At 36.5% G+C, this 22,087-nt stretch overlaps 1 protein-coding gene across 1 annotated transcript in view; it reads right to left on the bottom strand.

Moving 5' to 3' along the window:
* The window catches only part of LOC148946970 (uncharacterized), a 268,849-nt gene that overhangs the window by 217,319 nt on the left and 29,443 nt on the right, over positions 1–22,087 (bottom strand). The window contains exon 3 of the mRNA XM_089096472.1: positions 309–618. Within this exon, the coding sequence (XP_088952598.1) occupies positions 309–618 (310 nt within the window). The remainder of the gene's footprint in view (positions 1–308; positions 619–22,087) is intronic.

Raw genomic sequence — 22,087 nt, forward strand, 5'->3', positions numbered from 1 at the left:
AAGCGCTGCGAGGAGAGAAGTAGGGGATGTCGGAATTTAGAAATTACTTCACAGGGCCTAATCAGATGATAGATGTATGCCCTTAGATTCAAATCACGTAACACAATCATTTCCAAATCTTGCAAGAAAGCACCGTATAAAAGCGGGTTGTGATGGGGATAAGAGCTTGACAACATCTTTCCAAAAGTTAAAATGGTTCTTCCATCCCGTTTTTCTCCCGTATCAAAGCAATTTTCGATTTGGAAAGCAGTCATTGTTCAACGCCTTTACCAATTTTGAAATCTCAAGAAAACAATAGTACATCTTACCCACACGTCTGCTGTTTCATTTCACAAACAGAGGCATAAACATTCCCATTGGAGGCACATACAGGATCTGGCTTTTTGGAGGTGGCACACTCTTCCGGGCAGTCATCTGTAAGTAACTTGCTTCGATTCATGCATGGTCCATTATGAGACAGTCTTATTCCTCGTAAGCAATGTTCTACCTGAAGAAGGCATAGATTTGGATATGTCCTTGCATCTGATCCACAGACAGGATCAATTTCTTTGGGGCAAAAATTTTCACATTTTGATCCCTTATACCGTGTGCATAAGCTAGCATCTTCAACTTTGATATCTGCAACGATAAATAACACTTTTACGTTTAAATCTAATCCATCCGTAAAAACAATTAATATTTTTGATTGAAATTCAAAACTTATCAAAGAATTTATACTTCCTATATTTTCAATAAAAGTAAAAAAAAATGAAAACTATTCTAAAGAATGTCTTGATGTACCATTCACAAAAAAAACAAAAACGAAAAAAAACGTTAGACCTCATATAGCGGTCGTCCAATATCAGAACAGATTCTGCATGTGTTCCACAGTCGTAGTTAGATATATAATTTGAATGGGTAAATGGAATAGGGACAACACTCCATAATAATTTGAATAAATTTCAAGCTATTAGACTCTCCATATATATTTTATTAAGAAAAAAGAATTCCAAAGAAAGAACGTTTCCAAAGAAAAGTAAACAGCGATATTAAACTTAAGACGAGCAAAAATGAAGTCCTAGTATAACTTAAATTAAAAAGGACAAGAAATTACTATCGAAGAATAAATGAAACAAAAAACAAACTGAAATTAAAGTAAATAATCCCATCAAACGTAAGGATAACAAATATGGATAAAGACGATTAAATAAAATTTATTTAAATTCTTGGGTGGCATAAAGTGATCTGAGCACTACTTTTGATTGTTTTCAATATAATTGTTGCATAGATTTCGTTCAACTTGAAATAAAGGTTTAGGACAGTTCTGGAACTGAGCTTTTGATTTAATAGTAATTTCTAAATATTATACTCGAAAAAATCCTCCTGGGAGAACATTCAAAAGATTACATATGAACTGAAAAAGAGTAAGGAAATAAAAACAAATCAGAGGAATCGCCCAGCTCTCTTTATAACTGACTCTTTAAACTCTTGTGTTTGCGACTTCGACGTGAGCGTTTGCTTGTAATTCTGACAACCTGGACGCATATAATGTCTTTCAGTTGAGTTCCATAACCCTCTCAGCATTTTTTGAAGGTTCAGATAAATACCCTTAACCTTTCCTGCGTAGTTCCATCTTAATACTCTTATCCGTCTCTGAGACATTACACCCCCCCCCCATTTTGACTACCTGGATGCGCATAGGGTCTTTTGATCTAGTTCAGCATCCCCCTCAGCATTCCTTGAAAATCTCTACTTAATACCGTTAGTAGTTTTGGAGATTCTTCTGATATATCCTTTTGAAAATATGGACGCACGTTGTCTTTTTTCTATACGTGAAAAGACAAAGCAGCCGCTCGTGATCGATAGAATTTTGACTAACCGATGGCAATATTGGGGTCACATGGTGCGGATGGGTGAGGGCCGCCTACCCCACGACGTGTGGTTTTGGGTTCCTTCTGGTATCAGAAGACGTGGGCGACAAAAGACAACAATAGGCAAATTCCTTGAGAAGGATGCTGCGCTTTTGAGATCGTCGCTCGAAGAAATTTGGTCAAAAGTACAAGAGAGGTCGTCATGGAGAGGCACCATTGTCGCCTTATGCGCTGGCCAGCGAGGGAAGACCTAAATCTAAGTAAGTAAGCTGTGGCGGATCCAGGGGGCCGAGGGGGCGCCTCCCTAGCTTAGTCTAAATTAGTGTAATTTATTTAATTAACCCAAGTTTGCATTAATTAAACTTGCTCTTAACGCAAGTTTATCAGATAAACCTATTTTGCGCCCCCCTAATTTTTTTAACCGATCAACCTATTTTGCCCCCCCCCCCTAAGAAAATTCTGGATCCACCCCTGTAAGTAAGTTGTGTCTTTTGATTTAGTTCAACATTCCAACTGATACTACCTTACAGTTTGAGTTTAACATTCTAAGCCATTCCTGAGATATTGCAGATATGCCCTTTAGATAAATGGAATGCAAATAGTATCTTATGATTAAGCTCAACAACCCTCTCGACATCAGCCTCTGTAAATTTCAGCTTAATACCCTTAATTGTTACTGTCTCGGAAATATCGCATATACAACTTTTTAACAACATGGATGCATATAGTGTCTTTCAACTTAATGCAACATCCTTCTCAACATTCCCTGGAAGTTCCAACTGAATCCCCTTAGTCGTTCCTGTGATTTGGACAACATGGATGCATATAGTGTCTTTCAACTTAATGCAACATTCCTCTCAACATTCCCCGGAAGTCCCAACTGAATCCCCTTAGTTGTTCCTGTGATTTTGTAGATACGCTTTTTGAAAACCTGAACGCACATAGCGTATTGTGATTCAGTTCAATATCCCCCTTAGTATTTTCAGAAAGTTTCAACTTAATACCATTAGCAGTCACTGAATAAGCACGGGCAATGTTCTATTTTTTTGGAGAAACAGAAAAAAAATAGGGCTTGGATTGAATAGAACAGAAACAGAAAACGTCAACAAAAACAGAAGACCTGTTTCTGTTTCTTTTCTGTTTTTTAGTAAAAACAGAAAACAGCTGTTTTTATTTAAAACGCTTTATACCTTAGTTCCTCCAATGCCATCCAGGGTGCATAGGGCATTAGTGAGACTCGTCCATTCTTCTCAAAGCTTGGCAGCGGCTAATACATCCGCCCAGTCTGGCACAATAGCAGTGTTTATTGTTGCTCATTCTTTTTCGTACGTCCAGCGTAGAGTATTCATCGGCCTGCCTCTGCATCTTGAGCCCCTTGGATTCCATTGGAACGTCATCTTCAGTAATCTACTGTCCGGCGTGCGTAATCCGTGACCAAGAAAGCATCAGCGTCTATGCTTGATTACTTCTGTGACGGGTAGTTGCATGGTGCGGGATCGTATTTGTTCGTTGATAACTCGGTGGTACCAGCGGACGTGCAACAATCGTCCGAGACAGTAATTCTCAAAGGTTAGCAGATGTTTCTCTAGAGCTTTGTCGAGTTTCCGGGCTTCACATGAGTAAAACATTATGCTCATCACGTTGCTGTTGAAGAGTCTCATTTTTAGCCTTAATGAGAATTTTGGAGATTTCAATATAAATGAAAGCCGATTCAAGGCAGTCTGTGCCATCCCAATTCTGGTCTGGATCTCTTTAGCTATGTTGCCCCTCTCTTCAACTATACTGCCAAGGTCACGAAAGCATGATACTTGCTCGACTCTTTCGCCCTTATGGTATATCTCGAGAGGTTGATCGTCGCAAACAGCCATAGATTTCATCTTCTTTACGTTAACATGTAGTCCCCCTTTTTCAGCTCAGTCTATTACACGGTTAAAGAATTCTTGCAGGCTAGCCTTGTCTTCATTTAGGAGGGTTAGGTCGTCAGCAAATTCTACATCTGACAGTTGTCTTGAGCTTCTAAGCCCTTTGCCGTTGGCACTTCAGAGAATGAGGTCGATGACAATGATGAACAGGAGGAGAGACAACACGCATTCCTGCTTAACCACCGAATCGATTTTGAACCGTCTTGCATCACTAGTACTGGTACAAACGCAGAATTCTGTTTCTTCGTACAAGGCCATGATGAGATTTACTATTTTCTCTGGCAATACATAGTGGGATAAAATCTTCCACAGGGTTCCTCGATCGATTGAATCGAATGCTTTTCCAAAGTCTATGAATAAGATCAGGAATTTCCCCCTCCGTTCATTGCTCTCTTCAATCAGCCTTCGCACAATGAAGATAAGGTCAGCGCACGCTCTCCTAGGTCTACAACCACTTTGTTCCTCGCGGAGGTTTTGGTCGATATGACTGATGCTTCCGTTTAATAGTATCAGACTGAACAACTTAGCAGCTACAGATGAAAGGGCGATCCCTCTCCAGTTTCCGCAGGACTTGGCATCTCCTTTCTTAAATAGATTTACCATAATGCCTTTGCTCCAATCTTTGGGAACTCTTTTCGTTTCCCAGACGGTTTTGAAAAGGGTGGGCCAAACTGTCGGTCATATGCCAAATGAAACTTTTATTATTTCAGCAGCGATGCCATCAGCACCACGTGACTTGCCATTATTAACTTCTTGGCGGAATTTAAGATCTCAGTGGGAGAGATTGGGTCTAGGTTAATGCTTAAATCGAATTAAGGTACTTCTGGGATATGGTGTGTCTGAGGTGGTCTAGGTCAATTAAGAAAATTGTCAAAATGTTCTGCACAACGTTCCTTAATCTGCTCTTCAAAAGTTAGGAGGTTACTTTTACTGTCTTCAATGGACTTTCGGCATTTTTTTTGGCAGCTTCCTCTTTTGTTCAGCTTTGGCATCGATGAATTTACGCTTGTCAATTCGTGTCTTGTTCTTAACTTCTTGGGCTTCTTAAAGTACAGCAATGAGAGGCGATCTTGGTGATTACCTTGTGCACTATTTCTTCTGTGTCTTTAAGACGGTGCGTTCAGCTATGGTCTTCCATATTTCACCAGAAACCCATCTTTCGTTAGGCCCCTTTCGGACACCTAGGATCTCTTTCACAGATTCTACATAGGCAGACGAGAATGCAGTCCATATAGATTCAACGCTTCCTGCTTCTTCGGTGTTGTGATTTGCCAGTACTTCAAAGCGATTTTTGAGAGATAGACAAAACTTTCTCTTCGTTGCGGCTTCGTTCAGCATGTCCACATCAAATATCGTCTGAGTATGTCTCCTTCGTTTCTGAGCTGCAAGTTTGATCTTGACCTTGGCGATAATTAGTTCATGGTCTGAACTTAAGTCAGCACTTCTCATGATTCTTACATCTACGATACTTTTTCTTCAAGCTTTACTCCAAAGAATATGATCTATCTGATTTTTGGTTATGTGGTACGGGGACGTCCCAGTGTATTTGTGAATGTTTTTATGTAAAAATTACGTTCCACCGATCAACAACCCGTCTTCAATAGCAAGATCGACTGATAGGGAGCCGTTTTGATTCAGTTTATCGACGCCATGCCTCCTGATAACGCTGGATTTAGGTTGTCGACGCCATGCCTCCCTATAACGCTGGATGTGCATTCTGTGTCGTCGCCAACTTTGGCATTAAGGTCTCCGAGAACACACATGATGTCGTGCCGAAGTTTATCACATCTTTCAATGTACGGTAAAATTCATCTTTGATTCCGCTATCTGCGTCATTTATCGGAGCGTAGACTGAAACCAGTGTCATTTTAGCGTGTTGGAAAGCAAACCTGGCTGTGAGGATATGGCTGTTTAAAAGTCTCTTTTTTGAACACTTGAAGCTTAAAGAAAAAAAAGTTTGTAGTCGATAAGTTTTGGTTTATCATCAAAAAGTTAATAATAGGGTCACTTATTCAAGCCTTAAAGTTTATCACTCGAAACATACGCTTTTCCCGCGTTTTAGACATAGTCCGGGCATACTGCTTTTGTGTGAAATAATCGGTGATAAAAATGCCGGTTTGCTCGACACATTAGTAATAGGTATGCTAAGATGCTTTAGAGTGATTTTCGACAGCTCCAGAAACATGTCTCTGTTTTGAGTCCAGAAAATGAGTAGTTCTCCGATTTGAAAACATTAAATTTTAGCCTCTTATTAACTTCTTGTCAGGGTTCCAACCTGCCGATGTAGTTCTCTTCAGTGGCAGTAACACTTTTAAGAAAACTTTGTACTATTGCAGCACTTTTTCCGCAAAAAAAGTTTTTCTAATGAAGGGCAAAAACTGTCTAAGCACACATATATCGCCATCCTTTTTTTCTTTGTGGCTATTTTCTTCCATTTTCCCGTTGCTTTTTTCCAAAAATGGGCTATTACGTTTATACAGCGTCGCCTCGAACTTCCAGGGAATGCATAATAGTTATTTGAGACAGTTCGATAATAAAATAGTTTTTGTCATCAATTTATGCAGTCATCTTAGAGTCAACTCAGTGTTTAAGCAGAGCCCATAGTTGCTTTGGGAAGGGGAAGTCTCCCCCTTCCAGACCATATTTTGTCCCTTCCTACATCCTGATATTCGGAAGCCATCTTAAACAAAAGTACAAAAGAAGAAAAATGCACGGGAAAAAGACACTTCTTACTTCCAATTCAAATTTTTCGTTGCCTTGCAGCATAAAACAACCTTAAAGATTATTTATTTCCTAGAAAGTGTGTCCAAGAGATAGATCAAAAGAAAGATTAATGGTTTAAGGGTGCTTCACATATTTTTGCGGTGCTTCGCGTTAAAAAATACTGTTCAAGGCCATCCACCGAATCTATTCAATACTTTCTTTCAGATTTTTCTTCTCTTAAACAGTTTTCAAAGGGACGTAAATATAAGGGAAATTACACTTTTTAATAATTTATTTCGAAAATTTCTGTTGCTCTGCAGCAGAAATTACTTTCTCTAACCAATACACTTTCTCTATTATAGAAATTGTTACCACTTCAAACTTTTGTTTCAAAAATACGAGCGGGCCTAACTTATATTATGTAGGCACGTTTTTCTGGCCCATTACCAAAGAATAAGCGTACTCAATCTAAGAGTGATAATTTTATTTCTCAGTCAAGCCCATTCCACTTCGGAAACTCTAGATCTAATAATATTTCAAAGGTGTTAATAAAAAAAATGCACTTTCCCCCCGCCCCTCCCAGAATTTACATAAATTTGCATTACTTTATTTATGCACACTAATTAAAAAAAGAAAAAGCTTACGGTCCTGGAGTTCATTCAATGCTCTCAGCCGAATAACATCGTTTCATGCGAGCCCGTTAAAATATAAGTGAATTATTCACCTGTTGTGATGTATTAAATTAGATGCTATTAATGTGATTATCTCCTTGGATGGTGCTAATTTGGTCTTACAACTTAAATGGACAGAATTGATAATGGATTAACAACTAATTGATTATGGATATAACAACTTAAATATAATTGAATTATACACCTGTTGTGACGTTATAAACTAATTGCTATTAGTGTGGTTGTGTCCTCGGCTGTTTTTCTTTTTCTAAATTGCTCTAACAATTTAAATGGGGAAAACTAAGAAACGACTTATGGATCTAGAATCCACTCGTGAATCCACTGATAGTGCAACGATACACGAATCAATTCAAAGCCTCGCAACAAATATTATTATCTGTGACAAAAATTCGATCAGAAAAACAAGAACTGAGAAGTGAAATGTTAGAAATCAGAGGTGAGATAAGTAATGCATCATCAAGGACCCAAAATTTGAAAAGTTCCAAAAAAGTTCACGATGACGCCTTTGAAACCAACTTGAGACTTCGAAACCTATTTTTAATTCCTAAAAACATCTAATAATAGCATTACACTACTAACTACCGATTTTCATGTATGTATTGGAATAAATTAATTTAAAATTAGTTTCTTCAAAATTAGTGTTCCAACGTTGAAGCCAAGTTTCGCGTCCAAGAGAAATCTAACTTGTCTACCCGCGAAAAGATCTGATAACGCCTATGTTTCTATCTGCAAAAACGTTCTCCGGAGCACTCGCACCCCGGTCCGGGTTTTTATAATGGGTGAGATAGGGAATGATCATACTGGATAATTATATGAACTGTGGTTAAAAGTTAAATTTTTTTAATTCACAAACCCCTGAATCACAAAGGCCGTTTAATTAGAATAGATAGCTCTTTTGAAAGTACTAAAAAAAACCGTAGCGTAAAGAGCGAGGTATTGGGACTTGAGGGAGATCCCTCTCATATACGTTATAATTTCTGTTCATTTTAAGTTCTAATGTTACTCTTTACTTTCAGTTAGAAAAACTTGTTTTTTTAAATTTAATTTCTGATCGTTTTTTAAATAATGCTTGGAGATCCGGCGCCCCCTTCATAGAAATGTCCCTTACCCCAAAGAAACATCCTCCACGGAAAGATTTTCCCGAGTAACCCCCTCCTCCAGCCCCCCCCCCCGCCAGAAAAAAATTCTTCCTGAAAATGTCTTTCAGGACATTTTCTATGTATATATATATATATATATATATATATATATATATATATATATATATATATATATATATATATATATATATATATATATATATATATATATATATATATATATATATATAATATATATATTTTGGACCGCTGATGGCAGATCAAATGAGAGGAGCTGTTTGTATGCGCCGATATAAATATAAATATATATATATATATATATATATATATATATATATATATATATATATATATATATATATATATATATATATATATATATATATATATATATATATATATATATATATATATATATATATATATATATATATATATATATATATATATATATATATATATATATATATATATATATATATATATATATATATATATATATATATATATATATATATATATATATATATATATATATATACTACGAAAACTTTACGAAAAAGAAAGTTTTTTTTAAAGAAAAGTAAAGGCCATATTAAACTTAAGATCAGTAGAAATAGAAGCCTACAATAATTCAAACTCAAAACGACCAGAAATTATTATTAAAGAATAAAAAATCAAAGGAGAATAATTGGTATGGAGGTAACACTGCATATAAATTTATATGAATATATATATAGTGGGCTGTAATAATGCAAAAGGTAAATATAACATTGGTTTAAGAATGGGAAGAAAGACAAGGAATAAATTTACGACGATAATCAAGTAAAAAATAAGTTTTATTTGAACAATGCCATAAAGCGATGACATTTGATTATGATCTGAGATTATTATCTGAGAAAATAAATATCACGACGGGAAAAAAAATGATAAACTATCCAGTTGCGGATCCAGAGGGGGGCGAGGGTTACCCCGTAAAGTAGTCTAAAGTAGTGTAATTTGCCTAATTAACGCAAGTTTGCGTTAATTAAACTTGCTCCTAACGTAAGTTTGTCAGATCAACCTATTTTGCGCCCCCCCCCCCCAAAAAAAAATCCTGGATCCACCCCCGAAACCATCACACCTATTTCACCAGTTATTAGAAGAAGAAAAAATTCCTTATTTTCACAAATTTCATCAACCCCCCCGCCCCCTTTTTTATAAAATCCTACATAGGCCGATCAGTTGAGTCCACGTTAATAATAGATTAAGTCATAATTTGTATATAAATTAATTCATACCTGTGAGATGGGACACTTGCAAACCGCTTGGCTGGCTCACCAAGTTTTTTTCTGCTTTCGCAATTACGAATAATGCACTTGGTAACCATTTCTCAGTGATTGACGATAACAGACTAATCCGCTAAGGCAGAAATAAGTGGGAGGAGCTTTTTGTTCGCACCGAGACCGAAGACCACAAATGATCTGCGATAAGCTTACTGTCTATAAACCGTGGTGCTAAGCCACTACACCATAAGCAATTTTAGATTTATTTTTTAATTTCCGTAGGGGTAAGGTATTTTGGTACTTTTGTATTATGCGGCACTCACTCAAGTTTACGCTGTGTAAAATTCGAGAACACATCGGTTTTTTTTTTTAGTTTGTTCGTTACTTTAGAAATAAATTTGCGCTATAGATTTGCACATTAGGGGAGAGGGTAGGCGTGGCGGGTCTGCCTGCAAAATATGTTTGGTACAATTATTCTGCTGAAAGCTCATCAGTTCAAAATTTTACTATAATTTTAATGTTTTTTTTAATATTAAGTACAAAAGAAAATATTTGTAATAAAATTGGTTTTCTGTAAAGCGCCAATGATGCAGTAGGTTTTAGACTTTTACAGTGAGAGAAGGAGGCGATACTCAAACTCTTGTTTGTTGTGATTTTTGTTCGTGTATATATATATACACGAACATATATACACGTGTATATATACATGTGTATATATATACACAGTTATAAATAAACTATGTATATATATATATATATATATATATATATATATATATATATATATATATATACTACGAAAACTTTACGAAAAAGAAAGTTTTTTTAAAGAAAAGTAAAGGCCATATTTAACTTAAGATCAGTAGAAATAGAAGCCTACAATAATTCAAACCCAAAACGACCAGAAATTATTATTAAAGAATAAAAAAGGAAAGGAGAATAATTGGTATGGCGGTAACACTGCATATAAATTTATATGAATGTATATATAGTGGGTTGTAATAATGCAAAAGGTAAATATAACATTGGTTTAAGAATGGAAAGAAAGACAAAGAATAAATTTACGTCGATAATCAAGTAAAAAATAAGTTTTATTTTAACAATGCCATAAAGCGATGATATTTGATTATGATATTTGGTGCTTCGCATTGTTATATAATAATTAGAACCCAAGTCCTAAAATTGGTCTCAATCAGGAACCCTTATCGCTATCCAAATTCAGAAAGTGCAAAGATTTTCAAACAATGGTGTTTATTGTTTAAAGTTCAGGAAAGGTCTGCCCATTTCATATAAAAACATTGATTGAAAACAAAACTAGTCTTATCTAGGCTCTCCGCCAAAACAGGTAACTAGATTTTTCAAATATCACAGGAACTACAATCTGAGAAAATAAATATCACGACGTAAAAAAAATGATAAACTATCCAGTTGCGGATCTAGAGGGGGGGGCGAGGGTTACCCCCGTAAAGTAGTCTAAAGCAGTGTAATTCACCTAATTAACGCAAGCTCCCATTAATTAAACTTGCTCCTAACGTAATTTTATCGGCTCCCCCTATTTTGCGCCCCCCTTAAAAAATCCTGGATCCACCCCTGAAACCATCACACCTATTCCACCAGTTATTAGAAGAAGAAACAAATTCCTTATTTTCACAAATTTCATCAACCCCCGCGCCCCCTTTTTTATAAAATCCTACATAGGCCGATCATTTGAGTCCACTGTAGTAAATAATAGATTAAGTCATAATTTGTATATAAATTAAGTCATACCTGTGAGATGGGACACTTGCAAACCACTTGGCTGGCTCACCAAGTTTTTTTCTGCTTTCGCAATTACGAATAATGCACGTTGTAACCATTTCTCAGTGATTGACGATCAACACACTAACCCGCTAATGCAGAAAGAAGTGGGAGGAGCTTTTTGTTCGCACCGAGAACGAAGACCAGAAATGATCTGCGATAAGCTTACTGGATAATTATATGAACTGTGCTTTTAACGTAAAGAGCGTGGTATTGACTAAGGGGAGAACTCCATCATATACGTAATAAAAAAACAATAAAAAAAAACAAGCGATACGGCTCAATAGTAAGCGAAACTTTTAAAAACGGAACTTTGATGTCAATAAATGTATCAAAAGAATGGGTTTATAATGCTGATTCTAAATATATGAATTTTATTAAGTTTAGTATTACTCATCAAAGGCTACGAGCCTGAGAAAACTTACCTGATTTTTTAAAGAGGGGGAAACATCCCCTAAAAGTGAAAAAATTTTAATGAAAATCAAACCGTCAGATTCAGCGTATCAGAAAACCCTATAACATAGGTTTCAAGCTCATATCTGCAAAAATCTGCAACTGTGTATTTTTTGCCAGAAGAAAAATATACGAATATAGAAGTTCGTTACGTAAGTTAGTTTGTAAATTACGTCATAACCAAATTTAGAGACAGCCATTTAGCAAAAGAAAAGTAAAATTTTTATGCAAATTTTGTTTACTTATTCAATGACGGAGAGCCAAAATAAAAGCTGCATTAACTAAAAAAACGATGAGAAATTAAATAAAAAAACTAAAGTTTTTTAAACTGAAAGTAAGGAGCGACATTAAAACTTAAAACGAACAGAAATTATTCCGTATATGAAAGGGGCTGTTCCCTCCTAAGCGCTTCGCTCTTTACGCTAATGTTTGACTCTGTCTCACAACTTTATTTTTTAAAACAATAAAAAACTTTAGCGTAAAGAGCGAGGCGTTGAGGAGGGGACAGCCCCTTTAATATACGGAATAATTTATGTTCTTCTTATTTTTTAATGTCGCTCCTTACTTTCAGTTTAAAAAACTTGTTTGTTTTAATTAATTAAATCAGAAAGAGCTAGATTCTCAATCAGATATGAGATTCCTCAAATTGAAAATAAACGTAATTTAGTAGAAATGTTACAAAGTTTCAACGGCAGATATTCTTTGAAAAAACGTATTTCAAAAATAGTTCTTTGTCTCGATGTTGGGATTGATAAATATTTGGCAATAGTCTAGTTGACATTATGATATTGTCATGCGGGGTAGACTTCATTCGTTATTTAAGGTTTTGCGTGCTCTTTTTTCTTATATCCATCATTTGTGATTTCGGCATTTTCTTATGTTTGTTTATAGATGACACATCGAGCTCAGATCTCTGTTGACCAGTTTAAAAATTTATTTGTCATGTGTTTTTGTCAATAAAAGATTACTGATTACTAGAAAGCTCTATGTTGCTCTGAAAGATAGACTAGGAGTTTCTTTTCAAACGATTTTATGGCATTTAAAACAGAGTTGCTGAAGCTGAAGGTGCGTCTTACGGTTTTGATATCTATTGTGTCCAAAAACTACGGGATCAAGTTTTCCTCACTTCAAGGCTAAAGGACTTCAATTGTATAACGTGGACGATTTGGGCTGGGCGCTCTTGCTGTTTCTACAGCATTACTTAGGTTATCCAACAGTAATGGCGTCCACAATTGAGGGGTCTTGGAGTGATCCATAAGTGACAACCTTTTAAATGTTGAAGGATCCAGATAAGCTGCCTTTAGGAAAAGAGTAATTTCAGAATGCTGGCTCGTTATAAAATACGTTTTTAACTCCACACACTTCTTCTTCATTACTTTTGCCACCCTTCCACAGACACTGTATCAGTTTCATCAGATTCTTCATCAAACATATCTATAGTTCCGGAGTTTTAATACTCGGAATCAGAAAAGTCGTCTGAATCATTTTCACCAGTTGGTTCTCCGTCTTAAACTTCATCAGAGGATTCCAAGCAATCTTCTTCAGGGATGTCATTGGCTAAGTTTCAAGGTGAAAAAAATCCAAGAGCGCGTGTTACAGATAAATGAAGACAATGTGCAAAACAAGAAGTTAAAGAAATTGCCCATAGCATACATGCTTTGGTGACATTTTTCCTAGAAGCAGTCACAACGCAGCACATCTTATCTGTCAGTGAAAACATACTGATTGCAACTTGGATTGCCGAAAGGATGTTAGTAGCTGTAAGGAAATACTTAAGCCTCTTGAAATGTGAAATGCAGTGCTGCAGTTTCTGCCCATTTTTCATCTTTTGCAGACCAGCAGACAAAAGTCAAGCTAGCGCAAGAGGCAGACCTTAAAGCAGCCTTCTGCCTAAATTTTTTTTTCTGGTAGCAACACTTATGTGACGACGGATGGTTCCCCGGGATGGTGCTTTCAAACCCCCTGTTGTTTTTCTATCTGGCTAATCAAACACAAAAAGTAGCAATTTGTCCTTAAACATTGTTTTACAGCAGAGCTTCCACGGAGCAGCTTGCTTTGATCGAAGGAAAAAAAAATGATTCTATGTCTGCCCTTCTTGTTCCAGATTTAATCATTTGAATGCCCTATGTGTCACTTACTTTGCTATCTGGAGCATTCTTTGGAGAATCAGCCTGACTTAATATATATATATATATATTTTTTATTGGTCTGAGTTTGTTTTTGCTGCACCAGCGGCATATACTTTATCTTTGTGTATATCAAATATTAGCCTTTAGAGACTCTTTACAGAAATTGAACCTGATACTTTTTTTGCTTCCTTTTCTCCCGTAGGGTAGGCCTACCTAGAGAGATAGCTTCGAATGTTTGCTTGGAACATCCAAGTCGTCATCGGAACATGACGTCATGCTTTTCTTAAAACAAGGGTTGATTTTAGAATTTTTGACAAAATTAGAAGCACCTTCCAGAAGCCTACCATTTTGAAAATTGATCGTTTATCGAAATATTAGACCTCTTTCACCTCAGTGGTGTAACTAGGGGGAAAGAAACACATTTCCTTCTTGGCGGTTTCGTTGGCACAACAAACCAAGAAAATCTGTCGGCAAATAAAAGCAAAATAACGGTTCCCGAATATGGTTTCCTAAGAACTTAGACCCTACGCTGCATAATATTGATTTTTACGGGAATTTGCTTGTCTTTAATAGGCATTTAAGAGACAGATATACTGCTTGGTGATAATTTTTTTTTTTAATTTCTTGCGGTGTATGGCAAGAAATCCCGTATTTATCTGAAGATTGGTATCCTACTGAATGAAATAAGTATATCAGAACTTTACAGAACTTTGTCCCCTTCTTGAAAATCAGCTAGTTACGCCACTGTTTCAGCTATAGGCTCTTCCTTAAAAGGGTTACCATTGGTTTTACTTAGAGATAGTTTATTAACATGAGAAAAAGTATTTGGCTTTTTTATGATGTTGACGTAATAAAGATTTACTAGCAAAAACATTTCTAATGGAAAAGACTTCAATACATATATATTCCTCTGTGACGAAGAATTTAAGAAAATTTGCAATTAATATTTAGTATTTATGTTGTATTGGTTAGTATGGTAATCATAACAAGCCACTATTATTTAGCAGCATAAAAAAAAGTAAAAAAAAACTCTCCCAGTTAAAGGTGCAGATTACTTCCTCATGTTATGTAGGATGCAGAGGCACTACTAATAGAACCAAGATATACAGTAATAAGTAAATTGTTTATTTCCTGCTTCACCTTCACGGTATTTGTGCAATTTTGCTGGTAAATTGACTGAACAATATACAGTAAGAAACAAGTTTGATTTAGTGGTGCTAAACTGCGCCTTTACTGTTCTCCCATTTACGCACATACCTATTCTCATCTGACTCCAAGGCTCTGATTCTGCCTTGCTGAAATGATCTAGCAACACTATTTGATATGTTAGACACACTGAGTGCCATCATTTTACTTTATATTGATGATCCAATTCCAAAAACTGCATGGCGCGTAACCACGCTTCCTCACAATTTCAAATTATGACTTAAAACACTATTTTGTGAGTTTAAAATTCCTGAATATTTCATTCTCGTATCACTAAATGAAATCAGGAACAGAAGAAAACAGGCAGGAAAAAAAAATAGAAACAGAACAAAACAACTGTTATAAAAACAAAAACAGAACAGAGCAGGTAAATAAAAAACCGATCATCTGTTTATGTTCTGTTCCTGTTTTGTTTGTATGAACAGAACAGAAGCAGGTACTTTGAAAACAGAATAGAAAACAAAAATAGTGCCCATGCTTATTCCTAAAGTATTGCAGATACGACCTTTTGAGCACTTTGAGGCACACAGTTTCTTTTAATTTAGATCAAAACCCCCCTCGTTTGTCCCTGAAATGTCTTTGAAGTTTCAGAGTAATAACCTTAGCCATTCCTGAGATATTGCAGTTAAGTCCTTATGACGACATGGTTCCACTTAAACTCTTTTGATGTAGTTCAATAGTAACAGTAGTAGTAGTAGTAGTGGTAGTATTACTAGTAGTAGTAGTAAAAGTAGTGATAGTAGTAGCAGTAGTAGTAGCATTAGTAGTAGTAGTAGTAGTAGCAGCAGTATAAATAACAGTGGTAGTAGTAGCGGTAGCTGTAGTTGTAGTAGCAATGCAGTTAGTATTAGTAATAGTAGTAGTAGTAGTAGCAATAGTACCATTAGCAGTAGAAGTAGCAGTCACAATTGCAATCAGAGTAGTAGTAACAGCAGTTGCACATAGTAGCAGTCAAAGCCGCATACAGTCACAGTCCCAGGCGCAAGTAGTAGCAGTAAAACTCACAAGTAGTTACAGTTGCAAGTAGTCGCGGTCACAGTCACAAGTAGTCACAGTTGCGAATAGTCGTAATTGCAAGTCGCAGTCCCAAGTAGTCAAAGTTTTATGTTGTCGCAGTCGAGAATAGTCGTAGTCGCAGTCACAAGTAAACGCAATCGCAGTCACGAGTAGTCGTAGACGCAAGTAGTCACAGTTGCAGTGACAAGTAGTCGCAGTCAAAAGTAGTCATAGTCGCAAGTAGTTGCAGTAGCAGTTGAAAATAGTCGCACTCGTAATTAGTTACGGTCACAACCAGTCGCAACCGCAAGTAGTCGCAGTCGAAATTAGTTGCAGTCACGATTAGTCACTGTCGCAGTCGCAAGCAGTCACATTCAAAATGAGTTGCAGTCACAAGTCGTTGTAGTTGCTGTTACAAGTAGTCACACCCACGAGTAGTCACAGTCATAAGTAGTCGCAGTCATAAGGAGTTGCAAGTAGTCGCAGTCGCAAGTAGTTTCAATTGCAGTCACAGCAGTAGCAGTAGTAGCAGCCTAGCCGCTCATAAGATATTGCAGATACACCCTTTCGATAACCTGGGGACACATACTGTCTTTTGATTTTGTTCAACATCGCCTGAAGTTTCAATTTAATATCCTTGGTCTTTTTGGACGCGTCAAGAATCAAACATTCCTCCTTTCCCGATAATAAATTCTAGGTGTAAGTAATGGGCGAAATGTATAATTTACTACCCTTTCCCAGGGGTTGTGGAGGTCATGTTTTCCTTGGAGGCATGGGACATTATGACTATTTTGCACAAAGATAATGGCTCAATATTTGACCGCTGTTGAGGGGGGCTACTAAAAAGGGTGAAGAGGGGGATGATTACCCTCTGGCAACCTTTCAACATCCCCCTCAACAAGCCCTGAAATTTTCAACTTTTTGTTCAACATAGGTCTGACAGAGACTTTTATATCTGATTTTTCAGAAATACCAGGTTTTTTTCCAATTACCGTAATCTTAGTAGTTTAAAAAAAATGGCTTAGAGGCTTGAATAAGAAACTATCTTCTTTTTTTTGTCCGTATTAGGAAATGTCTCTTTTTGGCAGGAAAGGCTACTTGCATCGCTTGCCAAGCAATTTCGAAAAACCTGTCTATCAAGAACCACTTTGGTTCACTGCAAGGATAAAAAAAAAAAAAATGATAAAAACTGAGAAATAACTTCTATATTAGGAAAATAAAATTCCCATATGGAATACCAGCCTACTGTGAGCAATGATAAAGGAGAATCACAAAGAAATTATTATAATTCTGTTTTTGAATTAAATAAGAATAATATACGAGCAACATGGAAAATAATAAATGGGATACTTTCACCTTGTAAGAAACAACAAAAAGAAGAAATTCCAGTATTTTATTATAAAACAAATATTTGGACAAGTATCTTTTGTAGTAAAAAATTTATAACACAAGGAATTTACAGATATCCTTTTATCTGTAAATGTTTTACAGATATCCTTTGAAATAAATGAAGTTGAAACTGGGTAATTCAATATTCAAATTTACAAAAAAGCTTAAAACTATTCGGAGCATACAAAACACCGACTACTTCACGCTAGATCTGCTGCAAAATAAATGCAGCTATGGGATGTTCCATATCTTGGAAGCCTGTTTTACTTGTTATTTACCTCATGTTTCTTGGATTTAGTATTTTTTATCAAGCATTTACATAATTCAAAGGTAAACTACTTGTTAAACATAGCGACCACACCCATATTTGGTCAGTGTGAAGTTAGAAAAGAATTCTTACTTCATAATATGCAAAATAATTGTAACTAACACTTTTGCATGCAGACCCGCTATAATTTACCCCCATCCCATAATGTGCAAATATATATAGCCCAAATTACACAAGGCCAATGCTGTCACCCCTCACTTATTTTTCCGGTGCTTGTTTCGTCACAGTGATTCAATTTACAGGCATATGGCTTGAAACGAGAGAGCCACATTGGGAGATAAGATGGGAAATATATAATTTGGGCTATACGCAGGGTTGCCAGCCCTAGTGATTTATCCCTATTTTTAGTGATTTTTACGCTGCCTAGTGATTTTCTTCTAGCTAGTGATTTAGTCATTTTGTTCTAAAACTATTTATTTTTTCTAAGATCTAGTCATTTTTCACCATATAGGGCGCCGATTCTTGATTCAATCGAATAAATCATACAGGAAGCTAATTATTATAAAAAAAAAAAACGCAAAAGAGTGATTCACTGCAGTTCCTAATATGTTTCAGATTAGCATCTATGCAAATATAACGCCTTTGAAACTTTCGATTTCCTACCATACGCACATACTAGATATAGACTCCAGAGCATTATCATCAAGATAACAGGCGAACGTAGTTAATCGAAAAAATGTTCTATACTTCCTATTTCACAACACTTCCTCAGGTCGAACTTTTGTCTTCATACTTACGTTTTTTTTTTTGTTTTTTTTTCTCTATCATCTATCAGTTCTAAATTAGATTTTCTTCTGTTAAAACCTTTGAAAGTGGAGTGAATAGTGGATATGAATACACCATCTACATCTGAAAATAGAACAGAAATGAAGTCATTGAAAATAAGAAGGTACACATTAAATATAATTTTCCGAATGAAAAAAGAAAAAGAAATTAATGAAAAAAATAGGACTTACTGCTTTTAATAGGATTTGTAATACAACTAGATAGATTAAATCGATTTTAGTTTGATAATTAAAGTTGTTTGGGAGAAGGGGGGGGGGTTCTACTCTATGAATTGTGAAATGATTTTAATCTTTACTTTTAAGGTCCCAACGAAAGTCCAATAATTCATTAAATTCTGTTTTTTGCAATTGAAACACCTAATAAGCGCAGATAACGCCCTATTCCTTAAGTTTTTGGATTTATGTGCTAACATATCTAACAGTTTGCGGTAACGAACTGTAAAATGGAGCGACACGGCTCAATAGTAACCGAACCTTTAGGAAACAGAATTTTTATATCAATCGATATATCATCGGCTTGTTATGTTGATTCCAAATATATGAGATTTATTAGGCTTACTTTTACCCATAAAGGCTACGAAACTGAGAAAATTTACCTGATTTTTGAAGGAGGGAGAAAACACCCACTGAAACTCAAAGAATTTTAATTAGAATCAAATAATTAGATTCGGCGTATCCGAGAACCCTACTGTAGAGGTTTTAAGCCCCTATACTTTTTCCAGAAGAAAAATCCCGGATGCGTGTTAATTTGTTTATGTTTTTTTTTTCCAGGAGTGATCGTATTGAACCAACAGTCTTAGGACATCGGGAGAGGGCTCATTTGAATGTAAATTAAAATTTCTAGTGTCCCTTTAAATTGACCAAAAAGATCGGGCGGCTACTAGTCCCCTCCCACGTCCATTTTCTCCCTAAAAATAATGCGATCAAAAGTTTGAGATAGCCATTTTGTTTAGCATAGTTGAAAGGGTTCTAGGCGTTTACCCCCCACGGAAAATATCCTCCAGAAAATACACCCTGGAAAATACCCCCCCCCCCTGAGGAAAATACACCCGTGGAAAATATCCACTCCGGAAAATATTCCCCCAGAAAACACTCCCGGAAATTACCCCCCCCCCCCATTCCTGAGTAAAATACCCGCCGAGGAAAATAGACCCATGGAAAATACCCCCCCGGAAAATACGCCGCCAGAGTAAAATACCCCTGAGGAAAATATCCCCCGTGGAAAATACCCCCCCCCCACCCGTGGAAAATAAGGCTTTCCAAATTTGAGAATTTAATTGAGTTTTGATTTTTTATTTTCCGTAGGGGGAAGGAATTTTGGGACTATACGCCACTCACTGAATTCTACACTGTGTAAAACTCGATAATGAATCGGTTTCTTCGTTAGTTTCTTTCAGCTTAGCGTGAGACAAGACAAAGCCAAGTGACAGAATAGATGGGAAATATATTATTCGGAATATATATTTGCACATAAGCGGGGGGGGGGTTAAAGTATTTAACGAAAAAGCTAAAAAAGAAACCGGTTTGTTCTCGAGTTTTACACATCGTAAACTTGAGTGAGTGACGTATAATACACTAATACCGGAATTTTTCATGGAGTGAGAGCCTAATTTTTCGGTATTATTTAAAAACGATCAGAAATTAAAATACAAAAAACAAACAAGTTTTTTCAACCGAAAGTAAGGAGCAGCATCAAGACTTAAAATGAACAGAAATTATAACGTATATGGAAGGAATTGTCCCTTCCACAAGACCTTGCTCTTTACACTAAAGTTATTTTCTGCAGGGGGGGGGGGTATTTTCCGGGGGTTAAACGCCGGCCACCAGTTGATAGGTTCCAAAACTGTACCTTTAGATTTAACATTACTCACGCAACCCCTGACGATAGGTCTCGGGATGAAAGCGAGGGGTTAACAACTGGGCATTTTGAGGGACACCTGGAGGCATGAGGCACGGAGGCATGCCTCCGGAGACACGCCGGAGGCATATTCCAAAGGGCGCAACATGTAAATATATACAGCTTGCCTGTTATTCGGTATCTGTCGAATATTTCAGCACCTTCAAAAGCGATCTTTTAAAACTTGGAAAAATCTTTTACGGGTTTATTTGGCAAGGAAAAGAACCCCCAAGACTGAACAACTGATATGTACCTAATGAAGAAGAACGGAGGACTGCAAGTTGTTGATATCCATGCAAAAACTAGGTAATCCTACGATGGCACTGAGGGTGTCACTTTTTCCTATTACACATGCAGCGTTCCCACCAGCTCAAAAATAAAATTCCGATTTTTCTTCAAAAAGAATCCCAAAATTTCAAAAAAAAATCCCAGAACACAGTTTTTAAGTTATACAACATAGGGCTGCGCGGTGATGACGTAAAAAGCAAGGTGCGAAATTCAAAGTACCGTGAAAAGTGGTTTCTAGTTGTATAACTAAAAACTGATTGTCAATATTCCTTTCATTATTTTGACGTGAAAACGTTCTGGTTGATAAGTAGGATTTACGACAAATATTTTAGGCCAAAACAATTCGCCAAAGCTCCGAAAAAATGTGTCTACGCATCCATATTTCACCGTTCTTTGAATTTCCCGCCCAATAATTGACGTCACACTTCGCAGCCCTATTCAATATGACTTGACCAGCGGTAAAAGTTGCCTTTCATCACGTCTTCACACGTCCCTTTCCCTTTTATCATACCTGTTTTTCTGTTTAGTGGCTGTGCCAAGACGCACCCTTGGATCTCGGATTCTTAATTGTACTAAAAAAAGGGATCTGCTGTTTTGACACGAAAGAATCCGGAAGAAACACAGATCCCTTTTTCCCGAATGTACTTATAATCCAACTTTCTTGGTATTAAACCCAGGCCTTTAGGTATTTGAAGAGAAAACTGTAAAGCAACAGTCAGAAAAACTGTTACTACCGAGTTATTAGTAAAAACCGCTAAGTAAAGCAACCAACTAAAAAAAATAACTAGTTTCTTAGATATTTATTGGTACGTTTCAGTAATCATCTCGATAATCACAGCTCAAATGACCCTAAGAAACTGGACAAATGAGCTTCAGTAAATCAAACTAAGCTCGGTTAGCACAAGTCTTCTACTACTAAGTCTTCTACTGAGCATAACAAGTTTTCCGATGGTATTCATCACTTCCGCTGCCCTAGATTTCGGAATGCATTCGGGACTCATAAAATTATATCAAGAACTCAAGCGAATGGGGGACGAGGGGCACACGCACTTGAGCTGGAAGGACCAGCCCCGCCGTGGGTGGCTTACTCGTCCGTAGGAGACATGGTTCAAGATTCTGTTCAGTTCTATGCCCTCATGCACGCCGGTATTAAGGTTATTTTTGGTTTTTTATTGATGGGTTGGTTGTATTTTGGTTTTTTTGTTGATTAAGGTTGGTCGTAAAAAGGGCTGAAAAAAAAGAAGAAAAAAAGTGCCATCGCAAGAATGGGTATCTTGTGGGCGGAGG

Source organism: Artemia sp. Qi Xiang Cuo, chromosome 11, assembly GCF_049724085.1.
Source record: "Artemia sp. Qi Xiang Cuo chromosome 11, ASM4972408v1, whole genome shotgun sequence".
In the NCBI taxonomy this organism is placed as follows: Eukaryota; Metazoa; Arthropoda; class Branchiopoda; order Anostraca; family Artemiidae; genus Artemia; species Artemia sp. Qi Xiang Cuo.